The 20,366-nt window shown below is 34.3% G+C and overlaps 1 protein-coding gene across 1 annotated transcript in view; it reads right to left on the bottom strand.

Annotated features, from left to right (window-relative positions):
• The window catches only part of LOC108746553 (trypsin-1-like), a 49,974-nt gene that overhangs the window by 10,118 nt on the left and 19,490 nt on the right, over nucleotides 1-20,366 (bottom strand). Inside the window, exons 3-4 of the mRNA XM_018483398.1 lie at nucleotides 17,985-18,073; nucleotides 17,663-17,915 (exon numbers count right to left, since the gene is read on the bottom strand). Of these exons, the coding sequence (XP_018338900.1) occupies nucleotides 17,663-17,915; nucleotides 17,985-18,073 (342 nt within the window). The remainder of the gene's footprint in view (nucleotides 1-17,662; nucleotides 17,916-17,984; nucleotides 18,074-20,366) is intronic.

The following is a 20,366-nucleotide window of genomic DNA, read 5'->3' as shown; positions in this document are numbered from 1 at the left end:
GCACTTAATTTTGTTTTTCACACAAAATTTGATACAGATTCTTTGATCCATTTTTTGGAATAGGCAAAAATCGAAGACGAGCCAAAACACGTGCAAGCAAAGCAGCTGTCAAAAATTAACTGAACATTCAAAATGGCCGAACTTGTCGGCATAAGTGAGAGACATGAGTACCAACATAACGCCACAAAAAATCGAAAATCGAATATACGTAACCCGCGGAAATTCAAAATTCGCGATACTTTTTGAATAGACCTCGTAATCTTTAATAGTGGTTGTATTACAATGTGCTCACTATACTTCGCCATTACAATGGAATAATCGAGCGTCCCCCTTCGTTTTGCCTAACACGCCATCTCCGTAGCACTGTGCGGAAAGAAAAATATATTGCTAATAGTAGCGCTACTTACAAACATTTAAATACTACACTACAATCTCCTCCACACTTAAATTGAAAAAACAAAACAAAAAAGGAAATATTGTACAAACTTATAAGTCTAAGATTTGCCGGGGTTTCGGAATTCGGCTTGAGCGCTTATATCACTGTTCCCCACTTCAGTGTGGGTACTTCCGGTTTTTCTAGGTTTCGCTGCAGTTATTTCGCCCTGCGACGGCGAGCGCTTATATCACTGTTCGCAGTGACCTGACCGTCGCTAACATTACAATTAGTCAACAATAGTCGCCCCCCTTATCCATGTTATTTCTCATACGTAGGCTGTTGGAAAAGTTTCTGCAATCTAGTACTTCCAGTGGCGCCAACGTTCTGCTACTATCATATCCGTAAAATTAGACATTTTAACTATAATTCAATTGACAATTTGTACCAAGCCAACTAGTTTTGTTTGCATAGTATTTTAAAAGAAGTTATTTTGTAAGAAAATGAAAATTTCGCGTGAAAATTTTCGGGCAATGACTTTTTATGATTACAAATGTAATCTAACTCCGAAATAATGCATCGATCGACTTCATTTGGCTTTTGGGGATGAAGCACCATCCAATAGGACTATTTATAATTGGTTTGCCGAATTCCAACGTGGATGTACCTTTCTTAGTGATGAATTCCGTGAAGATCGTCCATCCACGTCTGTTGTTGCCACAAATGTTGATGCTATGCGTGAAATGATTGAGCGAGACCGGCATATAACATATCGCGAGATTCAGGCATCCTTATTCAGGCATTGACATGAAAGCAATACATACGATTTTGTATGATCACTTGAGCGTACGGAAACTTTGCAGTCGTTGGATCCCACACAATTTGACCGAAACTCAAAAACAGGCTCGTGTTAAATGGAGCAAAGAAATGCTCAAGAAATTCAACCGAGGTCGGTCAAATTTGGTCTACAACATCGTTACTGGGGACAAAACATGGATCTATTCGTATGAGCCCGAAAGTAAACAACAATCCACTGTTTGGGTATTTCAAAATGAACCGAAACCAACAAAAGTTGTTCGTTCACGCAGTGCTGCCAAGCAAATGATTGTTTGTTTCTTTGGTTATACCGGACATGTGACAACCGTGGCTTTTTAGAAGATCGAAGGACTGTAAATACTGATTGGTATACAACAATTTGTTAGCCAGAAGTCATAAATGAATTGCGTAGAACAAACCGAAATCGTCGCATCATTCTTCATCATGATAACGCAGCTGTCACACAACACGTCAAACAATTGAGAATTGATGTCGATTGACTCATTGTCCGTATTCACCTGATCATCTAATGACTTCTTTTTGTTCCCAAAGATTAAAAATAAGATGCGTGATGAGCGATTTGAGTCGCCTGAAGCAGCTGTTGAAACATTTCGTACACTGATTTCTGAGGTTACAGCCTTAGAGTGGAAAAAATGCTTCGAAAATTGGTTCGAGCGTATGCAAAAATGTATCGACCTTAAAGGCGAATACTTCGACAAATAATAAAGCCATTTACCGAATTTTACATGTTTTTTTTCATATTGTTTGCAGAAACTTTTCCAGCAGTCTACATACTAGGGGTTAAAGAAATATGTCTATCCGGTGTAACACTATCTTTCGATAGTTCTGAGCTCTTGATCGTATTAGACCCCGGTGAACGCAGATTACATGTCCGCAGTTGATCAATGTGACGTCTCCAGATACGTCCGTCATCAGTTTTAACATTATAAGTAACCAGACTAGTTTGCTCAATAATTGTTGCCTGTCTCCACTTTGTCCTATAATATTTAGCAATCATCGAATCGTTAATTCCAAAAATAACTGTACGATTGCCCTTAAAAAAACATTGCTGATCACTTTGTTTCTGCTCAATTCTACTTCTAATATCGGGTTTATAATATTTAATCTCGTTCTCAAACGTCTGTTTAAGTGCAATTCCGCTGATGTCTTTTCCATCGTAACATGTGGTGTCGAGCGATAATATGTAAAACAAATATTTACATAAAGCATCGTGTCTCGTATTATCCCTAAGCAATATTTTAAACTTCTTTTTAAAAATGCGTACAGCATTCTCCGCCGCTCAGTTAGACGCAGAATGATACGGTACAGTTTTCGTATACTTAATAGCGTTTCGCAATACAAACTCTTGAAACTGCTCGCTCGCAAATGCCGGCCCATTATCCGTAACAATTTGATGTGGCAGTCCCCTTGCTTATATATTCTTTTAAAGCTCTAATCGCAGATTCTGAAGAGATATCGCACATTTTCTTAATATCAATCCATTTCGAGTACGCATCGATTATCACAAGATACATATGACCGCTAATTGGTCCGCAAAAATCTAGATGTATGAGATGGTTTGGCCCCTGCAGTTATTTCCATACATGTAACGAAGCCTTTGAGAGATCATCTACGCTCTCTAAACACTCTTTACATGTCTTAGTTATTTCTTCAATGTCCCTATCTAAACCAGGCCACCAGAAATAAGACCGAGCTAACGCCTTCATTTTAACTACCCCGAGATGAGCTCCACTAGAAGCTCTTCTAGTAAATCAGCTCTTAAAGGCTGTGGAATAACAATGCGGTATCCCCACATTACGCAATCTTCTTCCAAAGACAACTTTAACCTACGGCTATAGAATGGCTTCAGGCAATCGTTCACTTTATCTGGCCATCCCTGCATTACAAAATCTCGAACTCTCTTCAAAATTGCATCTTTGCTTGTCTCCCTACGAACGAGTTTACTATCTACACTTTGTATCTCTTCCCCGATTATTTTTAAATATGTATGTTCCTCTAACTCTTCCATTTCAATTGACTCGTTAATATCCTTCCTACCAATTCTCGATAGACTGTCAGTAGGCCCATTATCCTGTCCTTTAATGTGTTTAATTTTAAAGTCATATTCTGCTAAAAATATTGCAAAGGCCCACCTTTGCACTCTACTGCCATTTGCGGAATTCCTTTCTTTGATTTAAAAATGTACGTTAAAGGTTTATGATCAGTTTCTAATATGAAATTACGACCGTAAACATACTGGTGAAATAGTTTCACTCCAAATACTAGAGCTAATGTTTCTCTGTCAAGTTGAGAGTAATTTCTCTGCGCCCCTGATAATATCCCACTTTTAGAGACGAACGCTATTGGCCTATCCGACCCATCCGGCAGAATATGTGACAAAACTGTCCCTAACCCTATAGAAGATGCATCACACGTAATTTTAAGTGGTCTTTCCGTATCATACTGTAATAAAATACTGTATTAAAATCTCCTGCGATGCTAGATGCTCTTTAGCCTTTTTAAAAGCTAAGTCTTGCTCCCTTGTCCAAACCCATATCTTATTCTTTTTAAGAAGTTCGTAAGCGGCCCTACCATATCCGCATAATTTTTAATGAATTTGGAATAATAATTAATCATACCTAAAAATTGACTTGAGCTGTGTAATGTTCTCGAGTTTTTTAATATTCACAATTGCGTCTACTTTCCTGCTTGAAGCTCGAATGCCCTTGTCGCTTAATTCGAATTCTAAAAATTTAATATTGTTTTGCGCAAATGCACATTTATCTTTACTTAAAGTTAATCCACAATCTTGTAACCTCTGTAAAACTTCCGTTACATTTTAATCATGCTCTTTCCTCGTAGTTCCTGTAACCACTAAATCATCGAAGAATATTGCGACCTTGTTTAAGTCCTGAAATATTTCTTCCATTTCGCGTTGGAACAAACCAGGTGCTGATGCTATTTCGAAACTCAAACGATTACTTCTAAATAAACCTTTATGAATTGTTATCGTAACTAATAATTTTGATTCTTCATCTAACTCTACCTGCTGATAGGCCTGCGCTAAATCTAATTTTATAAATACTGTACCCCCCCCCCTAACTTTGTGAGTAAATCTGATACTCTCGGAATTGGGTACTTATCCACCTGTAAATATGAATTAAGTGTCACCTTATAATAAACGTATTTGACCGTTCGATTTTGGAACCGGTACAATGGGCGTTGCCCACTCACTATTTACAACCGCTTCTAGAACCCCTTCTTTTAATAAACGATCAATTTCTTTTTCGACTTTTTCTCTTAACGCGAAAAGCACTGGTTTTGGTTTGCAAAACACTGGATTGGCATCCTCCTTTAGATGTAATTTAAATTTTTTTTTGGTATAATGCCCCAGTTTTCTAGAAAAAAGTGACTCAAACCTATTACAAATATCTTTAGGCTCTTCGCTCACTGCTTTAATTGACAACTTCTCTATTGGTTCTTCGAACTGCATAATTTCTAGGGCTTCAAGCCAATTTCTACCTACTATCGGTGTGCTTCTACTTAGTAATATAAATAATTCAAGTTCCCGTTTCTTATTCTTAAATTCTACCTTAATCTTTAAAGTATCGAGAGGAAATATCGGGTCCCCTGTATATATTCTAAAACTACGTGTAGTTCTCGTCATGATTGCATTTTCAAACGGCTTAAATTTTTCGAAATCTCTCTATGATATTGCAGATATCGGCGATCTTGTGTCAATTTCGAATGCAAGCGCATTATTTCCTATCCTAAGGCTAACTTTAAATGGTTTTACGTTATTCAGCATTTCACTATTATCTATATCCTTTTTATAATACATGTTATTTATGCTGTCATTATCGTTTTCTAACTCTTCTAAATAATGATTCGGACTCTTTACTACATTTTTAGTCTTATTCTCTGCTTGTTTTTGTTTCTGACTTTTCTCCTCTCTACTAGATTCTTTACTTTTACAGACAACCTCTAAATGACCTTTTTTCTGTACGCATTACATGTATAACTCTTAAAACGACAATTTTTCGATATATGATCCTTTTTTCCGCAACAATAACAGGTTATTTTCCTTTCCTTATCCATAAAATTGAGTTCGCTTTCTCTGCTGCTTGTCGCCATATCTGCCGCTTCACGTACTGCCATCTCCATGATTGTGCTAATTTCCGCCGTGGCATATGTCAAATGTTGTTCTTCCAGTAACCTCTTCCTGATTTTCTTATTGGTCAGTCCCCATACGAATTGGTCTCGAATGTTAATTTCCAACTGTTCCCCAAACTGGCAATGAGTTGATAACTTTTTAAGCTTAGCTAAATATGTTTTAATGTACTCTCCTTCCATCTGCTTGCATTCCTTGAATTTATAACGTTGCACTATTACATTTGACTACGGTTGCTTTTGCATAATCTCTGCAAGATGTTCCAAAGTAAGATTTGCCGGATTTTCCAGTGAGCACAAATTGTAGAGAAGTTCATACCCTTCACTACTCATTAACGTAATAAAAAGCGATACTTGCTTTTCTTTCGGCACATCATTACCTAAGAAGTAATGCGTTAATCTTTCGAACCATTTCGTCCAATCTTTCTTCATTGAAAATTCGGATATATTGCCAATGGTCCCTCTTACAATGGTTTCTTTTACAATGGTTCCTGTGCCACGTAGTTCTTCTTTTCTAGCCGCTTCAAATTCTGCTCTCACTTTTGCTAGTTGTTGACTCTCTATTGCTAACTGCATTCTTTGATGTTTTTGTTGCTTCACTCTTTCCGTTAAAATTCTTTCTCGTTCCTCTAGCTCTTTTTGTAATTTTAATAAATCCGTTCTTATCCTAAATAAGGATCACCAATTATCCTCGTCGCCAATGTAATGTTTTCATTACTAGAATGGTCTTGCACAAATATATAAAGACTGTTTGTAAGGTATAAAATATAATCCTTAATAGTGGTCATATTACAATGTGCTCACTATACTTCGCCATTATAATGGAATAATCGGTCGGGACAGCGTCTCCCTTCGTTTTGCCTAACGCCATCTCCATAGCGCTGCGCGGAAAGAAAAATATATTGCTAATAGTAGCGCTACCTACAAACATTTAAGTATTGTACTACACTACAGACATTACACCAGTACTTTCAGATTTTGGTTCCAAACGCTGGGACAGGCACAGGAAATTTTTGAGCGTAGGTACTGGCGATAGCGTAGAATTTCGCCATTATTCTACGGGCTTCCAGGTACGCGATATCAACGAATTTTTTTTTTATTCATCTGTAGTCACACAATCCACCAGCAATTTTAGATTTTGATTTCGGTTGCTGGAACGAGCATAGGAAATTGACGTGCCCTTCCGGGTACACGATGTCAACAAATTTTTCTTTTTATTCGTCTGTGCTCTCAGATGTTACATCAGCCCTTTTAGATTTTGGTTCCGGACGCTGGAATGAGCGTAGGAAATTTATGAGCGCACTTATAAGCGATTGCGCGAGCGTTCGGCACTATTCGATGTCCTTCCGGATACATGATCTCAACGAATTATTTTTTTGTACTGTAGTCTGAGACATTACTTCAAATTTTGGTTGCAGACGCTGAGACAAGCGTACGAAATTTTCGAGTTAGTTACGACGCTCGAGTCAGTTCTTTTTTCCGGTTATCTCTCTCTCTCTCTCTCTCTCTCTCTCTTTCTGTCTGTCTCTCGCTGTCTGTCTGTCTGTAAACTTCAACGGTAGATTTTAGTTAGCGCTCGGTAAGATTAATAATCACTTTATGTTCATTGCGACTTCGACATCGATTGCTCATGTCGTTCAGTAATTACTCGCGCCGTCACATAAATGCTTATGTTGTAAATTTGTTACTTTCTCGTATTCAATCTGTACATTCCAAGTATTCATTTAAGAATATATTTAACTGCCTTATGTCTTGTAAATCAGAATCATTGAGTAACATTTCTTTGCGAACTTAGCGATTTCCCGCCAATCTTCCTTCGCCATTAGTTAACCATCGCCGGCGCCCAGACACGCTCGACGCCACATTGGGCACAGCAGCCATAACGTAGCCACAAGAGGAATAAACGAGTGCCATCTACCGTCGAAAATGTGAAAAGAATGTGACTTTTTCAGGCAATGACATATATTACATAAAAATTTGGACATTTCGAAATTTATATTACAATATCTCCGTTCGTAGTACACATAAAGGTAAAATAAACGCTTATTGTATAATTCGAATCCTAGCTGGCGATTGAGTCCATATTCAGAACTCGATCGGTCCAACCTTTATTAAAAAACCGATAATTTCGGATGCTCGCAACTCACTGACTCGCGTAAAGGATATGAGGCGATCTCGCGCTGCGCGAGCTACTACCTTTGCCTCTTGTGACAAGAAGTAGATATCAGATACATGAACCAAACATAAAAATTAAAAAAAAATTATTCAAATTTTAAGTCATGTTATAATTTACTTTATAACAGTTCTTAGCTATTTATGCCTTTATTATCAAAGTGTAGTACGCTATAAATATTTCTATGTATTGATAATACTTGTATAATAAAAAACTTTAAAGTATAGTAAGTATTATTGAACAAAATGTGTTTCTTTTTAAATGCTTCAAAATATTTTACACAGTACTATTAAAAAAAAGACACGTGCTCAATTAAAAACTTCAAACTGTTTAAAACATGATTGAAATGTTTTTTACCAATTCTGTCTATATATTTCAGAATTTTTAATCTATTCTTCAGAATCAATTAATTTCAACCCGATTAATCAAGTCGTAAATTCTTTTTTATAAAATTTAAATAATTATGATAATCCATTATTTTTTTAATGTCGCATCATTACCGTGTGAATCTCTTTAGCATTCCAGATCGTTACTACCGAATCCGACGAGCTAATTCGCCCCAAAGTTAGTTGTTTCACTTTAATTCACTCGTGACCGACCCAATAACAAGAGGGTCGAGAGTTTTTGGCCTCCGCTAAGCTTTTTCAGCCATCGGCCACGCTCGCGCTATTATCAAACGTCTTTGACGCATTTTTAGTTAGGCCCGCGATTCGCGCTCCTGCGCCGCGGCGCGTGATGTACCGGTGTGTACCGGCTCTGAGCATTCGCATCCATCGCGACCGCACACGGGCGTTTCCGATCACGCCTCGCCGCTATTGGTCCGCGCAAGATTTGGCGACGATTTCGCGTTCACGCCTGTTACACATATCGAAGATGCTGCATTCTTAACAATGCAAACGTGCGTCATCAGTAATATATCACTATATTATTGTTTTTATTTAAAACTAGAATCGTACGCGTTCTTTTTCACCAAACCGACTTCCGTTCCCATTTCGCATTCTTCGCGAGCTAAGTCGTGCAGAAGTTAGATATTTACAAATAAATTAAATATATGTGTGTTGAGAAACTATTCTCCCATTAATAAAACGTAAAGCCATTCGATGCGATATTTAAGCATTCGCGAGAAAAATAAGTGCGACATATAAAAAATAAAATATTTAATATTTATTAAAAATTTAATAAATAGTGTAATCAGCAAGTAAAACCGTTTATTCGAAATTTTTGAAATCCTCGTAATCTTCGGAAGGTTTACACAGTTTAAGATAATAATTATCGTAGATTAAGCATTGGAAACATAATATCAATTTACAATGAGCATTGTAAATATAAAGCAAACGTTCTTACATACGCAAGATTTTTTAAATATTGTAATTGAAAATATACTTCATTGACATTTAAAAATTCTGGTTTATTATTAAGTAATTTTGTTGCGTATGTGTGATGCATGTAAGATCATGGATTTAAATATACCAGCATTTAATTGGTGTAATATTAGCAAGTGTATTATTTTTATGGCATCTTCTCGCGTACCTATTTCGCTCTGTTCTTTTAACAATATAGACGCATTTTGCAATCTTTTAATGAAATCTTTTACTTGACGATAAAAATAAACATCTTAAGGTTGACGAAGGGAAGTACATTTTAATGGAATCACTTTAATATTACAAGATGCTCGTCTTCGATCTTGGAAAATTTCGTTATAAATTGTTGTATCAGTTTGCCCTCTTCACAAATCAATAAGTAATAAAAATTTATTTTATTTATATGAAGAAAGGCAATTATTAAGATATTCCTTGTACATTATTTTCGATAATGTCTGATTTTGATGTTATATAAACATTTTTTTAATTTGTTTATTAATTTATCTATTTTTTTTAACAATAGGATCAAATTTTCCCGATGTTTCTTGCATACATAAAAAGACAATAGATAGTAATTTACCCTGTGCGCAAACCGTTACTAGGCTGTAATGCTAGAATCAGAACACCGCACATAATTATTCACGGGTGACAGCCGTTCTGCTGGAGTTATCCGAACTCCGCCGAGTACCGCCGATCTGTATCCTTCCCGCTCGTATTGCCGGTCGGCGAAGATCGCCGAGTAAGACTGGAACAATACGACTGGGAGCAGCAATTCGTATATAAGTCCGAAAATTGCTGCTTGCGATTATCATCCGCTCCTGTCGCAATTCCATTCCAATCCGTTCCGACTCCTGATGGCCGTATTTGTCGCGAAACAAGGTGGTGCTCCGTCACCATCAAGAGTTCTCGATAGTGACCGACCGGTTTCCCTGTATTTAATCGCTGCACAGCTGATTGCCAATCACGTAAGCCACATACCAATACCGCGCTGCGTCATAAAAAGCCATCTAGCGGCGTGCGAAATCGCATTCCGCGAAAGATTAAACATACCCACACATTATGCGCACGAACATATATTGTATAAACCCGACACAGCACACGTACACTTTTCACTTTGTATATATCTATATCGAATTACTATTAAATACATTATTCATATTAACACCATACCTTTTTCTTTCAGCCTGCATCTCTCCTTTTCGTTCGAGCATTTTGTTCCGAACCGATATCACCGAATCCGACGAGCTAATCCGCGCAAAAGTCAGGTTGTTTCAACCCGATGCAGTTAAAGAATATTGTGTTGTATATGAATATGTTATATTATGTAAATTTTTCTTTTGTACTAGAACGGTTTTTGTATCTTGCACTGCAAACGATCTATTATATGGAATTTGATAATTGCAACCGGTTTGATCAGTATTTATTACAAAATCCAAATTAAAATCTGACATGATGGCTTTGGTTTAAATTTGAAATTTTTCAGCTGCTTCTTGAATTCTTCTAATAATGCATGTTCACGAGTGCTCACAAATCTTGTAATTTTTTTTTGCTTAGTGTTATATTTCTGTTAAAATTTGGCGACCCGTTTGGTGAGGTATTGCTGCCAAAGAAGGTGAAATCTTTAGACAGAAATTGAAATACATTGACCACTGCCCACTGCTGCAAAATTCTCGTTGTTACCTGAAATTGAAAAATGTTATTTATCGACATACATTTTTGAAATTTAATTCAGTAATATATTAGGTTAGTAATATATTATTTTTTTTTTGTTCGGAAAGTAATTTCGTTTTTTCCCAACAGAGGACTTATTGTATTTTTTCACAGCCAACTTCACACTTAAGTCGCATAATCATTATATATTTTGACAGCTGATATAGCAAGGCTTGCTTGTGAAAAAAATTCGATTGATTCTATGCAGTAGTTTTTGGTTGGTGCCCTATCAAATATGAAAGTGAAAAGCAGCATTTTCGGCATATTTTACTTTTTTACTATCGAAAAGGTAAAAATGCTGTTCAAGCAAGAAAAAAATTATCCGATGAGTATGGAGAAGATGTATTGACAGAACGCCAATGCCAAAACTGGTTTGCAAAATTTCGATCCGGCAATTTTGATGTTGAAGATGCACCACGTTCTGGAAGGCCAGTTGAAGCTGATGAAGACACAATAAAGGCATTAATTGATGCAAACCGACGAATAACAACGTTATCGTGAGATCGCTGAGAGATTAAATTTATCGAATTCGACCGTTCATGATCATTTGAAACGCGTCTGATTGAAAATCGTCTTTCATTTTTATAAGAAAAAACGAAATTACTTTCCGAACAACCTAATATATATTAAATATTTTTTACAATTTTTTTTTTATGTACCTGCTCAAGGCAATTTCTAGCTTCTTGAAATTGTTGAAAAGTTTTTGTTTCTATGTGTTTCCATTTATCAATAACTGTTCCATCCTGCTTTATGTCTTCTTTTCACATATGAAACACTTTTCAAACGACTGAAACCTTTCTTTTGTAAAGACCTAGACCATTTTGGATTCATCGTTGCTAAAGCAACCGCCTGTTCTTTATATATTAATGGAACATATTCATGAGACGGTTGCAATTTTTCTGGCTCATACGATATATCCGAATTAGGTTCGTCATAGTCCATACACTATTAGAAAAAAATTGCAATATTTTCAATTATTCTTATACGAATCACGGAAATTTTATACATTTATGTAAATATTTTTATCTATATTTAATTATAGATATAGAATTATAGATATTTACATGAATGTATAAAAGGATCACGCACAATTTATATGAAAAAAATCTTTTCAGTCAATTTACTTGAATTTTTTATATATTGTAGTTCTTGCATCTTTAATAAAAAAATCTCAAGTTACAGGACATTTCTATGTCCAGTTTCTGAATTAAAAATATTTGAAGATCTCTTTTTTGAGGTCTGTTTGTACGTTTGCCTACACGAGTATCCATTTGTGATCTCATACTTCGTCACTTTATAACATTGTTTCTGAAATATACATATTAAAATCATCAAATCTCAACAACAAATATCGTCGTTAAGAGTTACTACAGACGACGCGGCTCACGCGAACACCAACCATATATTTATACCTTCTCCCTGTGCGCACATGTCCTCCATTCGATTTCCGCGTTTTTGTGGTTCTTAGGTCTTATATTTTCTATTCACAATTAACCTATACGCTATTAGACTTAGTTATTCGTCACTTGATCCAGCGACAGAAATTGTACAATTATAATCGTACATTATCATTGTATGATTAATAATTATTATTTTATTTAATAACATATTTACAAATACAAATAAATATAACAAATATAGATAATAATAAGGGCTACGAGCCAATTAAAATAAAAAATATTTAATGTTTAAAACTAGATTAGTTAGAAAAGTACAAACGACACCAGATCATTCTCAATGTTAAAATAATAATGTTACAATAAATGTCGGATTCTCATATCACAAAAACAGTGTTCTGAATGTTATAAAGTAGATTTAAAAAAATGTAAATACGTATCACATGCTTATGTCTTCCGTCTTTGTTACGAATATATGGTCCATTGAAATATTAAAAGTAAGACGTTGAAATCGCTCAATATAATCGGGACGGTCGTGATATTCGCATTTTTCTTTTCTATGAAAAGCAAATTATTTAAAAGAAAGTTTTCAAAGAAACCAGTTGTTAAGTTGCGAATGTAAATTTAATTTAATTAATTTGTAATTTACGTTCTTTGCCTGTTAGATGAAAAGATAAAAACTTTATTAATGACATATCGGAGGTTAGGTTCAATGGGATGGAAATGCTACCATCGGTCATGAGTTCATCGTACTCATGACCGATGGTAACATTCCCAAAGCATATGGATTAAGATCCATAACAGGATAACCCCTTAAGAATTATCGTGTCATCTGTAATAATATAGTCTATTATATTATTTTTCATTATATCTGCATAATATCATTAACGATTTTATATCTGAAGCTCTTAGCCATATTAAGAATAGCTTCCATCTTATCGAAAAACTAAAAAAATATTTTTTTTAAGCCTAATTACGTATTGATTTCTTTGGGTATCATTTCGTTATTCATTAATATTCCTATAAAATTGGTATCTGATAATATCATTAAGAGATGGGAATGCATACCCAAGAAAACTAGAATCCTTTTGAAAGAATTTTTGATTACTATTCGTTTGGTATTAGATTCCAATTTTTTTATGTTTAACAAAAAATTTTACAAAATCTTAGACTATGGAGTCACCTTTGTCCTCAATCATTGCTGACATGGTTGTGCAGGACTTGGAGGAAATTGCAATTTAGAGGTTACCTGTACGGTTGTTGTTTTATTTTCGGTATGTGGATGACATCATTTTAGCGGCTTCATCAGAGAGCATTAATAATACTTTAAAAATTTTTAACTCTTTACATTAGATTGCAATTTACTATGGAGATTGGCATTGATAGATTAGTTTTTTTGAACACTATGTTATTGGTTGAGGAACAGACCTGTTTTTGACGGATATCGCAAAACAACTTTTTCCGGCAGATTTTTCAATTTTAACTCACACCACGCTTTATCACAAGAGAGGCGAAATCTACTGGTTTGTGGATAAAATAATACGCTTATATGCCATCCTCGTTTCCAGTAAATCAATCTAATTAATGCTATCAACATTTTTTTAAATAATATTGGGAGTATAAATAAGTTTCCGCCGTTTGACAAACAAAGGCGCTACTAGTATGTTATAGTTAAAATTGTCAGCTGTAAAAAGTCATATCGTAAGGTTGGACATCTGGCAAGAACATAACCTTGAAATATTAGCGATTTTGCATCTTATATCTTTTTTCGTGCAAAAATGTCGAGTTTTGAGCCGAATAAGCATTATTTGCGGAAGCTTTTGATTTACTTCTTTAATTTGAAGAAATCTTCAGCTGAGGCGCATCGATTGCTTGTAGAAGCATATGGTGAGGCTGCCTTAAGTGAGAGAAGTTGCCGTGAGTGGTTTCAAAAGTTTAAGAACGGTGAATTTGACGTCGAAGACAAAGAACGTAGCGGAAGGCCGAAAGTGAACGAAGACGCGGAATTGGAAGCATTATTGGATGAAGATTCGTGCCAAACGCAAGAAGCACTTGCACTTACATTAGGAGTGACTTAACCAGCAATTTCACATCGCTTAAAACTGTTGGGAATGATTCAAAAGCAAGGAAATTGGGTTCCATATGAACTGAAGCCGAGAAACGTTGAACGCCGATTTTTTACATGTGAAATGCTGCTTGTCAGACATAAACGAAAGGGTTTTTTGCACCGTGTAATCACTGGTGATGAAAAATGCATCCACTATGATAACCGAAAGAAGAAGAAATCATAGGGACCACCTGGCCATGCTTCAACATCGACAGCCAAGCCGAACATTCATGGGAAAAAGCTTATGTTGTATATTTGATGGGATCAGCTAGGTATCGTTTATTATGAGTTGCTCAAACCGAACGAAACCATTACTGGGGCTCTCTATCGAACACAATTGATGAGATTGAGCCGAGCACTCCAGGAAAAACGCGCCCACTACTACTCCAGACACGACAAAGTTATTCTTCTGCATGATAATGCTCGTCCACATGTTGCGGCGCCGGTCAAAACCTACTTGGAAACACTCAATTGGGAAGTTTTACCCGACCCACCGTATTCACCAGACATTGCTCCTTCTGATTACTACCTGTTTCGATCGATGGCGCATGGCCTGTCTGAGCAACACTTCACATCATATGAAGATACCAAAAATTGAGTCGATTCGTGGATAGCTTCAAAAGATGAAGCGTTTTTCCGACGCGGTATCCGTATGCTGCCAGAAAGATGGGAAAAAGTAGTGGCTAGCGATGGACAATACTTCGAATAAAACATTAGGTACCGTTCTTTTACAATAAATGCCCAATTTTTGATAAAAAACGGCGGAAACTTATTTATACTCCTAATAGATGTCCAACAATTCATCTTTTCCTCTATACAAAAAAGAATTATATTTTATATGGATAATACTAACAGAATTGTTAACAAAAAAATTAAGGAGAAGTTTTTCACAATTTTTTTATATAAAATCCATATTTGAGAAATTCTTTCCAATTGTTAATATGTTCAACTGTAAATTAGTCTATTTTATTCCAAATTTGCTTAAAAATTTCATTAAAAAAGGAAAGGATGGATTGGACCCATTATGTAATCAAAACGTAGTCTATAAGATCTTTTGTGATAATTGCAATGTTAATTACGTGAGTCAAACAAAAAGACAATTAAAGATAAGATTACAGGAACATACTTCCGATATTAATAAAAAGTCTAAACTGTCATCGATGATTTCCAATCACCGCATTGATCATAATCACAATTTTAAATGGGATAACGTTAAAATTTTGGACATTGAATCCTCTTACAAAAAAATAATATCGGAAATGATCCATATAAAAAGACAGAAACATGGAATTAACAAGCAAAATGATACGGAATCTCTGCCGAAAACATATTCTAGCATCTCATACATTCCCTTTTTCTTTCCTAATACTTCTCTCCTTCCCCTTTCCACATATTATTGTCTCCGTGTCTTCTTTTTAATTCATAACATTGTCTGATATTGTCGATGCTACACTCTAATACTTTTTCTGTTCTAATACAGCACAATACATGTTTTCCAATTACAATATTTAAAAAATATGCACATGTAAGAACGTTGGCTTTATGCAATGCTCATTGTAAATTGATGTTATGTTTCCAATGCTTCTACGATATTTATTATTCTAAACTGTATAAATCTTCCGAAGATTGCGAGGATTCCAAAAATTTTGAATAAACGGTTTTACTTGCTGACTGACTACACTATGTATTGAATTTTTAATAAATATTCAATATTTTATTTTTTAAACTTCACACTCATTTTTCTCGCGAATACTTGAGTATCGCATCAAGTGTCAATTTAGTTTTTATTTAGTGAGTTTTAATTTAGTTTTTATATTTCATAATCTTATTTTTTCATTCTTTTATTCAGCTTCAAATAATTCGATTTCTTACCTTGAACGCATTATCGTTTATTAGATCATGTGCAATCGCGCTCATGACAGTTTTATATCAAACAACTGTTGACGCAACTTGATAATTCTAGACGCCATATTGAACTATAGAAGTGAAAAATCGCAATTTCAAATTTTTTTTCGTTCTCGGCATAAACTTTACTTCACTCCCCCTCCCGCCCCCAAAATTTTTTAATCACATATCTTGATAGCACACATCCACTCACATTAGTTGATGTTTAATAATTTTCCGCTGCTTTACTCATGAAAATATTTTATTTTGAATTGGCGATGTATATATAACTTTACCGAACTCTCTTTTATTTTTAAATGTAAAAAACATACAACTTTACTTTTGACTTTGTGTGAGGTTTTTGTTGTTACATAAAATATTTTTTCTTCTCATTATAGGGGACAATATACAATAAGTAATTTTTAACACTTCTGTTAGTTCGAGCTTTAATAAATATGGGATGCATAGGGAAAATTATTGTAAGATTTTTGTCCTAAAAAACAGAATATACGTTATAATTGATACATTCTTATAGTAATTGTATTATTCTCTTTTTAAAAAAAATCTTTAAAAGTAAGTAAAAGTTATATGATGTACAAAACGTAATTTTACGTCTTTTCAAAATGATATACGAGAAGATATTAAAAGTTGTAAAAATACCCAAATGGAATTCATTAACGTTAAAAATTGTTGTAAATTACAATAACAAAATTGATGCAGTAGCGTTTTTTTAGTGCAATAGCAAAATTCTTTTTTTTTGTTGTCATTCCGATTGGTGCACGGTATTCCGAGTTGATTGAAATTTCTCACCCCGAAAATAATTCTACAATACGCCCATGATATAGCTTTAAACAAAGTTTTCAATAAAAAAGCTAAAAATAAAACTAAATCTTTAGTGCTGAAATAAATCTGTGTGAATTCATATACATAGTCAATACATATACTCGTATATATAGTTAATATAAATACATGTACAATTCATGGTCCTTTTTTTTACAGATCAAAATTTACATATTTTCAACACATATTGAAATTTATTGTATCTAATAGAATACTAATAGAGCATCAAATTATTAAATTGCTTGTCAATTTAATTTGTTGATATTACCGCAATCTTGTAGTTTAATCAGCTTGCGTTTTAAGAAAATAATTTTGGCATGCAGTTAAAAAAAAAGACTATATATATGTAGTATATAAATTCACACAGAATTATTTTAGCACTCAAAAATCAAGCTTGACCGTTTACGGTCCTTGTTTCCTAATCGTTCCATTATTCTGCTTTAATGCTGGGATTTTCAAGTGTAAAAAAGAAGTGCATAATATGCAAAAATATATCATAAAAATTATACGCGTTTAGTCGGTAAAACAGACGACTTTGGGATTCTCTTAAGCAAGTCCTCAAAAATATAGTTATATCAAACGTATGGTGTCCAATCTCTTATTTGAGGATCTTTACGATCGTCCAACCTCGTAGGTTGATTAATTTCGTGAGTTGTTTACTATTAAGCAAGCAACACACAAGCGGCAAAAGAAAACGTTTTCCCGCGTTAGGTTCCCATGCTCACAAAAGAATCGTTACCGAACATCCTGTAGATGTTAAGCAAATTGAAAGGATGGATGTTATTATTTAAATGGCCAACATTATTTTAAGTCGGAATACTTTATTATTACCAGATAGTATCCCCAACCGCAGACTGTACCCCATTTCCTATGAACATTTTTGTTTGACGCCAAGTCAACCGCTTTCGTATGATCATTATATATGAATGCAGGTGTTACTTGTATAACAGCGATGTCATAGTCATTGATATCGTTATCAAAGTTTTCATGTATGAAAAAATTGTTTACGTTATGAACGGTACAATTCTCATAAAGAATGGAAGATCCACTACATAAGGTAATCTCTTTTATAGGATCGTCAGTTCTACAATATATATTATCTTTTTATTAATAATTAACAAACCATTATTTCTAAATTTGTTATGTTACTTACATTTGCATGCAATGACCTGCTGTCACAGCCCATTTCTCACTTATTATAGCAGCACAGCACACATGTACATCATTTAACCTCAGCGACAACTAAAAGAACAAAAATGTCTTATTATATAATCTTAATCGCTCTAATTTTGAACAAATCTGAAATTTGAATATTTTTTACATATTTTAGAACATATTAGTTTAATCAAACGAAAAGATAGCAGGCACTGTAGCAATCACTCTCGGCATGATATAAAAAAATCTGTTATACTATATGTAACTTATAAAGGGTGTCCCAAAATTAACGCAAGATTTGAATTAAATAGAAAACACAGTTTTTAGTCTTTTGATTGTTATTTTTTTATTGAATCATAAAGTACATAGGATAGGGTTATTTGTGGAATAACACATCGGGCAAATGGCCTCCACGGCTTTGCATGCACATACGCACTCGTTTGTCGAAATTTTCCATGACCATTTTGCATAAATGTGGCTGAATTTCGTTGATGCAGCGTTGAATCTCCTCCTTTAATGCACGGGTGGTTGTGGGCTTGTTGACATAGACCTGTGATTTCAAATAACCCCATAAAAAGAAATCTAATGGTGTTAAATCACACGATCTAGGGGGCGATTTTGGCGATTAACAAAGCCATCAAGGTGAAAATGTGCTTCATCGCTTAGGATGATTTTGCTCGAAAAATCAGCATCCATTTGTTGATGTTCAATAATCCATTTTCACGCTCCATTTTCACTAACCCTAAACTGTCAGCTGTTAAATTGTTTTTTTTTGGGTTGCCAACACTTTACTGCACAAATGGCGGCAAATTCAAATCTTGCGTTAATTTTGGGACACCCTTTACATATTTAAAATTGACTACGTATGCGATGTTATATGTGCCCGACCTTCTTATAACAAGTATAGATTTTTTTATCATCCAGGATAAACATATTAGGATTATTCGGAATAAATTCCAATCGTAATTGATCGATTATTCTCTAGATTTCTATTATGTTTTCTTTAGAGAAAACGAAATAACTCTGGAAAAAAGACGTTTTTACTGGAAAATTCGTTTTATTTAAAATGAAAACAACGTGCAATGATATGTTTTTTAAATACTGAAGGCATCATGTCGATTGATATTCATCGTAGAATGATTACTGTGTGTGATGATGGATTAGATGCAGCGGAAAACAATCTACAAGTAATGAATACGATTCCAGAAAGGTCATGAAAGCAGACAATACACCGGTGCAGCACGGTCAAATAAATATTGTGATCATTTCTAAACTCATTTTCACGAACGTCTTGGAACCGTATCCACCACTTGTAGACTGTTTTCTATAACACATAATCGTCACCATACATGGCAATCATTCTATTTTAAATGGCAATGGTGTCCTCAGCAGTTAAAAAAATGTATTAATAATACGTAGGTATTACGTATAATATGTATTGTTCTTTTTTAGACAAATATTCTAGTAAAAATATGTTTAAAAAAATATACAAAATATTTACTTTTGAAATATGTTATGCTATCGGTTAAATCTTCTTTTAAAATATTAGATTTTGCCAGTATTTTAATTTGCTCTATCAAAAAAAGATTCATGTTTACAAAATGCAATGTTAATGTATCGAAATAAACAAACAAGAATTGAGAGACTTCCTCACCGATCAATAAGAAAACTAACTCGAGAGAAATATAGTTCCAAAAGCTAACAGTTTTTTAAGTACGCATGCGTGCATGAGAGAACGGATCTGTACTTGATCTAGAACCATGTGACCATAAACGAAAAAGCTCGTTTTACTTGACTCTCATACACGCACAGTTAGTTTTCTCACAAAAAAAACCTATTGTACAGCAATGTCCGAATTTTATATAATGATAATAATAAAAAAAATAAATATAAAATGAATAAAATAAATAAATAACTGTTAGCTTTTAGGACTACGTACGTTCTCTCGAGTTAAGTTTTCTCGCGAATACTGATCGGTGAAGAAGTCTCAATTCTTGTTTGTTTATTTTGATACACTGACATTGTATTTTGTAAACATGGATCCTTTCTTGATAGAACAAATCAAAATATTGGCAAAATCTGATATTTCAAAAGAAGATTTAATCGATAACGTATATTTCAAAGATAAATATTTTGTATATTTTTTTAACACATTATACAAAAGATATAATGTAGGAATATTGAATATTTTTATAGACATGTTACAATTTGATCTGATCTATGCTGATCCACCTAAACAATTTACAAAATCCGTTAAAGAGATTGTTGGAAAAATGTTTGAAAGTTTATAAAAATGTTGGAAAAATTTACATTTTCCGAGGATGTGGCATATTTTTCTGACGAATCACAAGAAGATGTAGAAGATCAACTAGATGTTGAG

The sequence above is a fragment of the Trachymyrmex septentrionalis genome, unplaced genomic scaffold (assembly GCF_001594115.1).
Source record: "Trachymyrmex septentrionalis isolate Tsep2-gDNA-1 unplaced genomic scaffold, Tsep1.0 scaffold178, whole genome shotgun sequence".
NCBI classification, from domain to species: domain Eukaryota; kingdom Metazoa; phylum Arthropoda; class Insecta; order Hymenoptera; family Formicidae; genus Trachymyrmex; species Trachymyrmex septentrionalis.
This window is presented reverse-complemented; position numbering and strand designations above follow the sequence as displayed.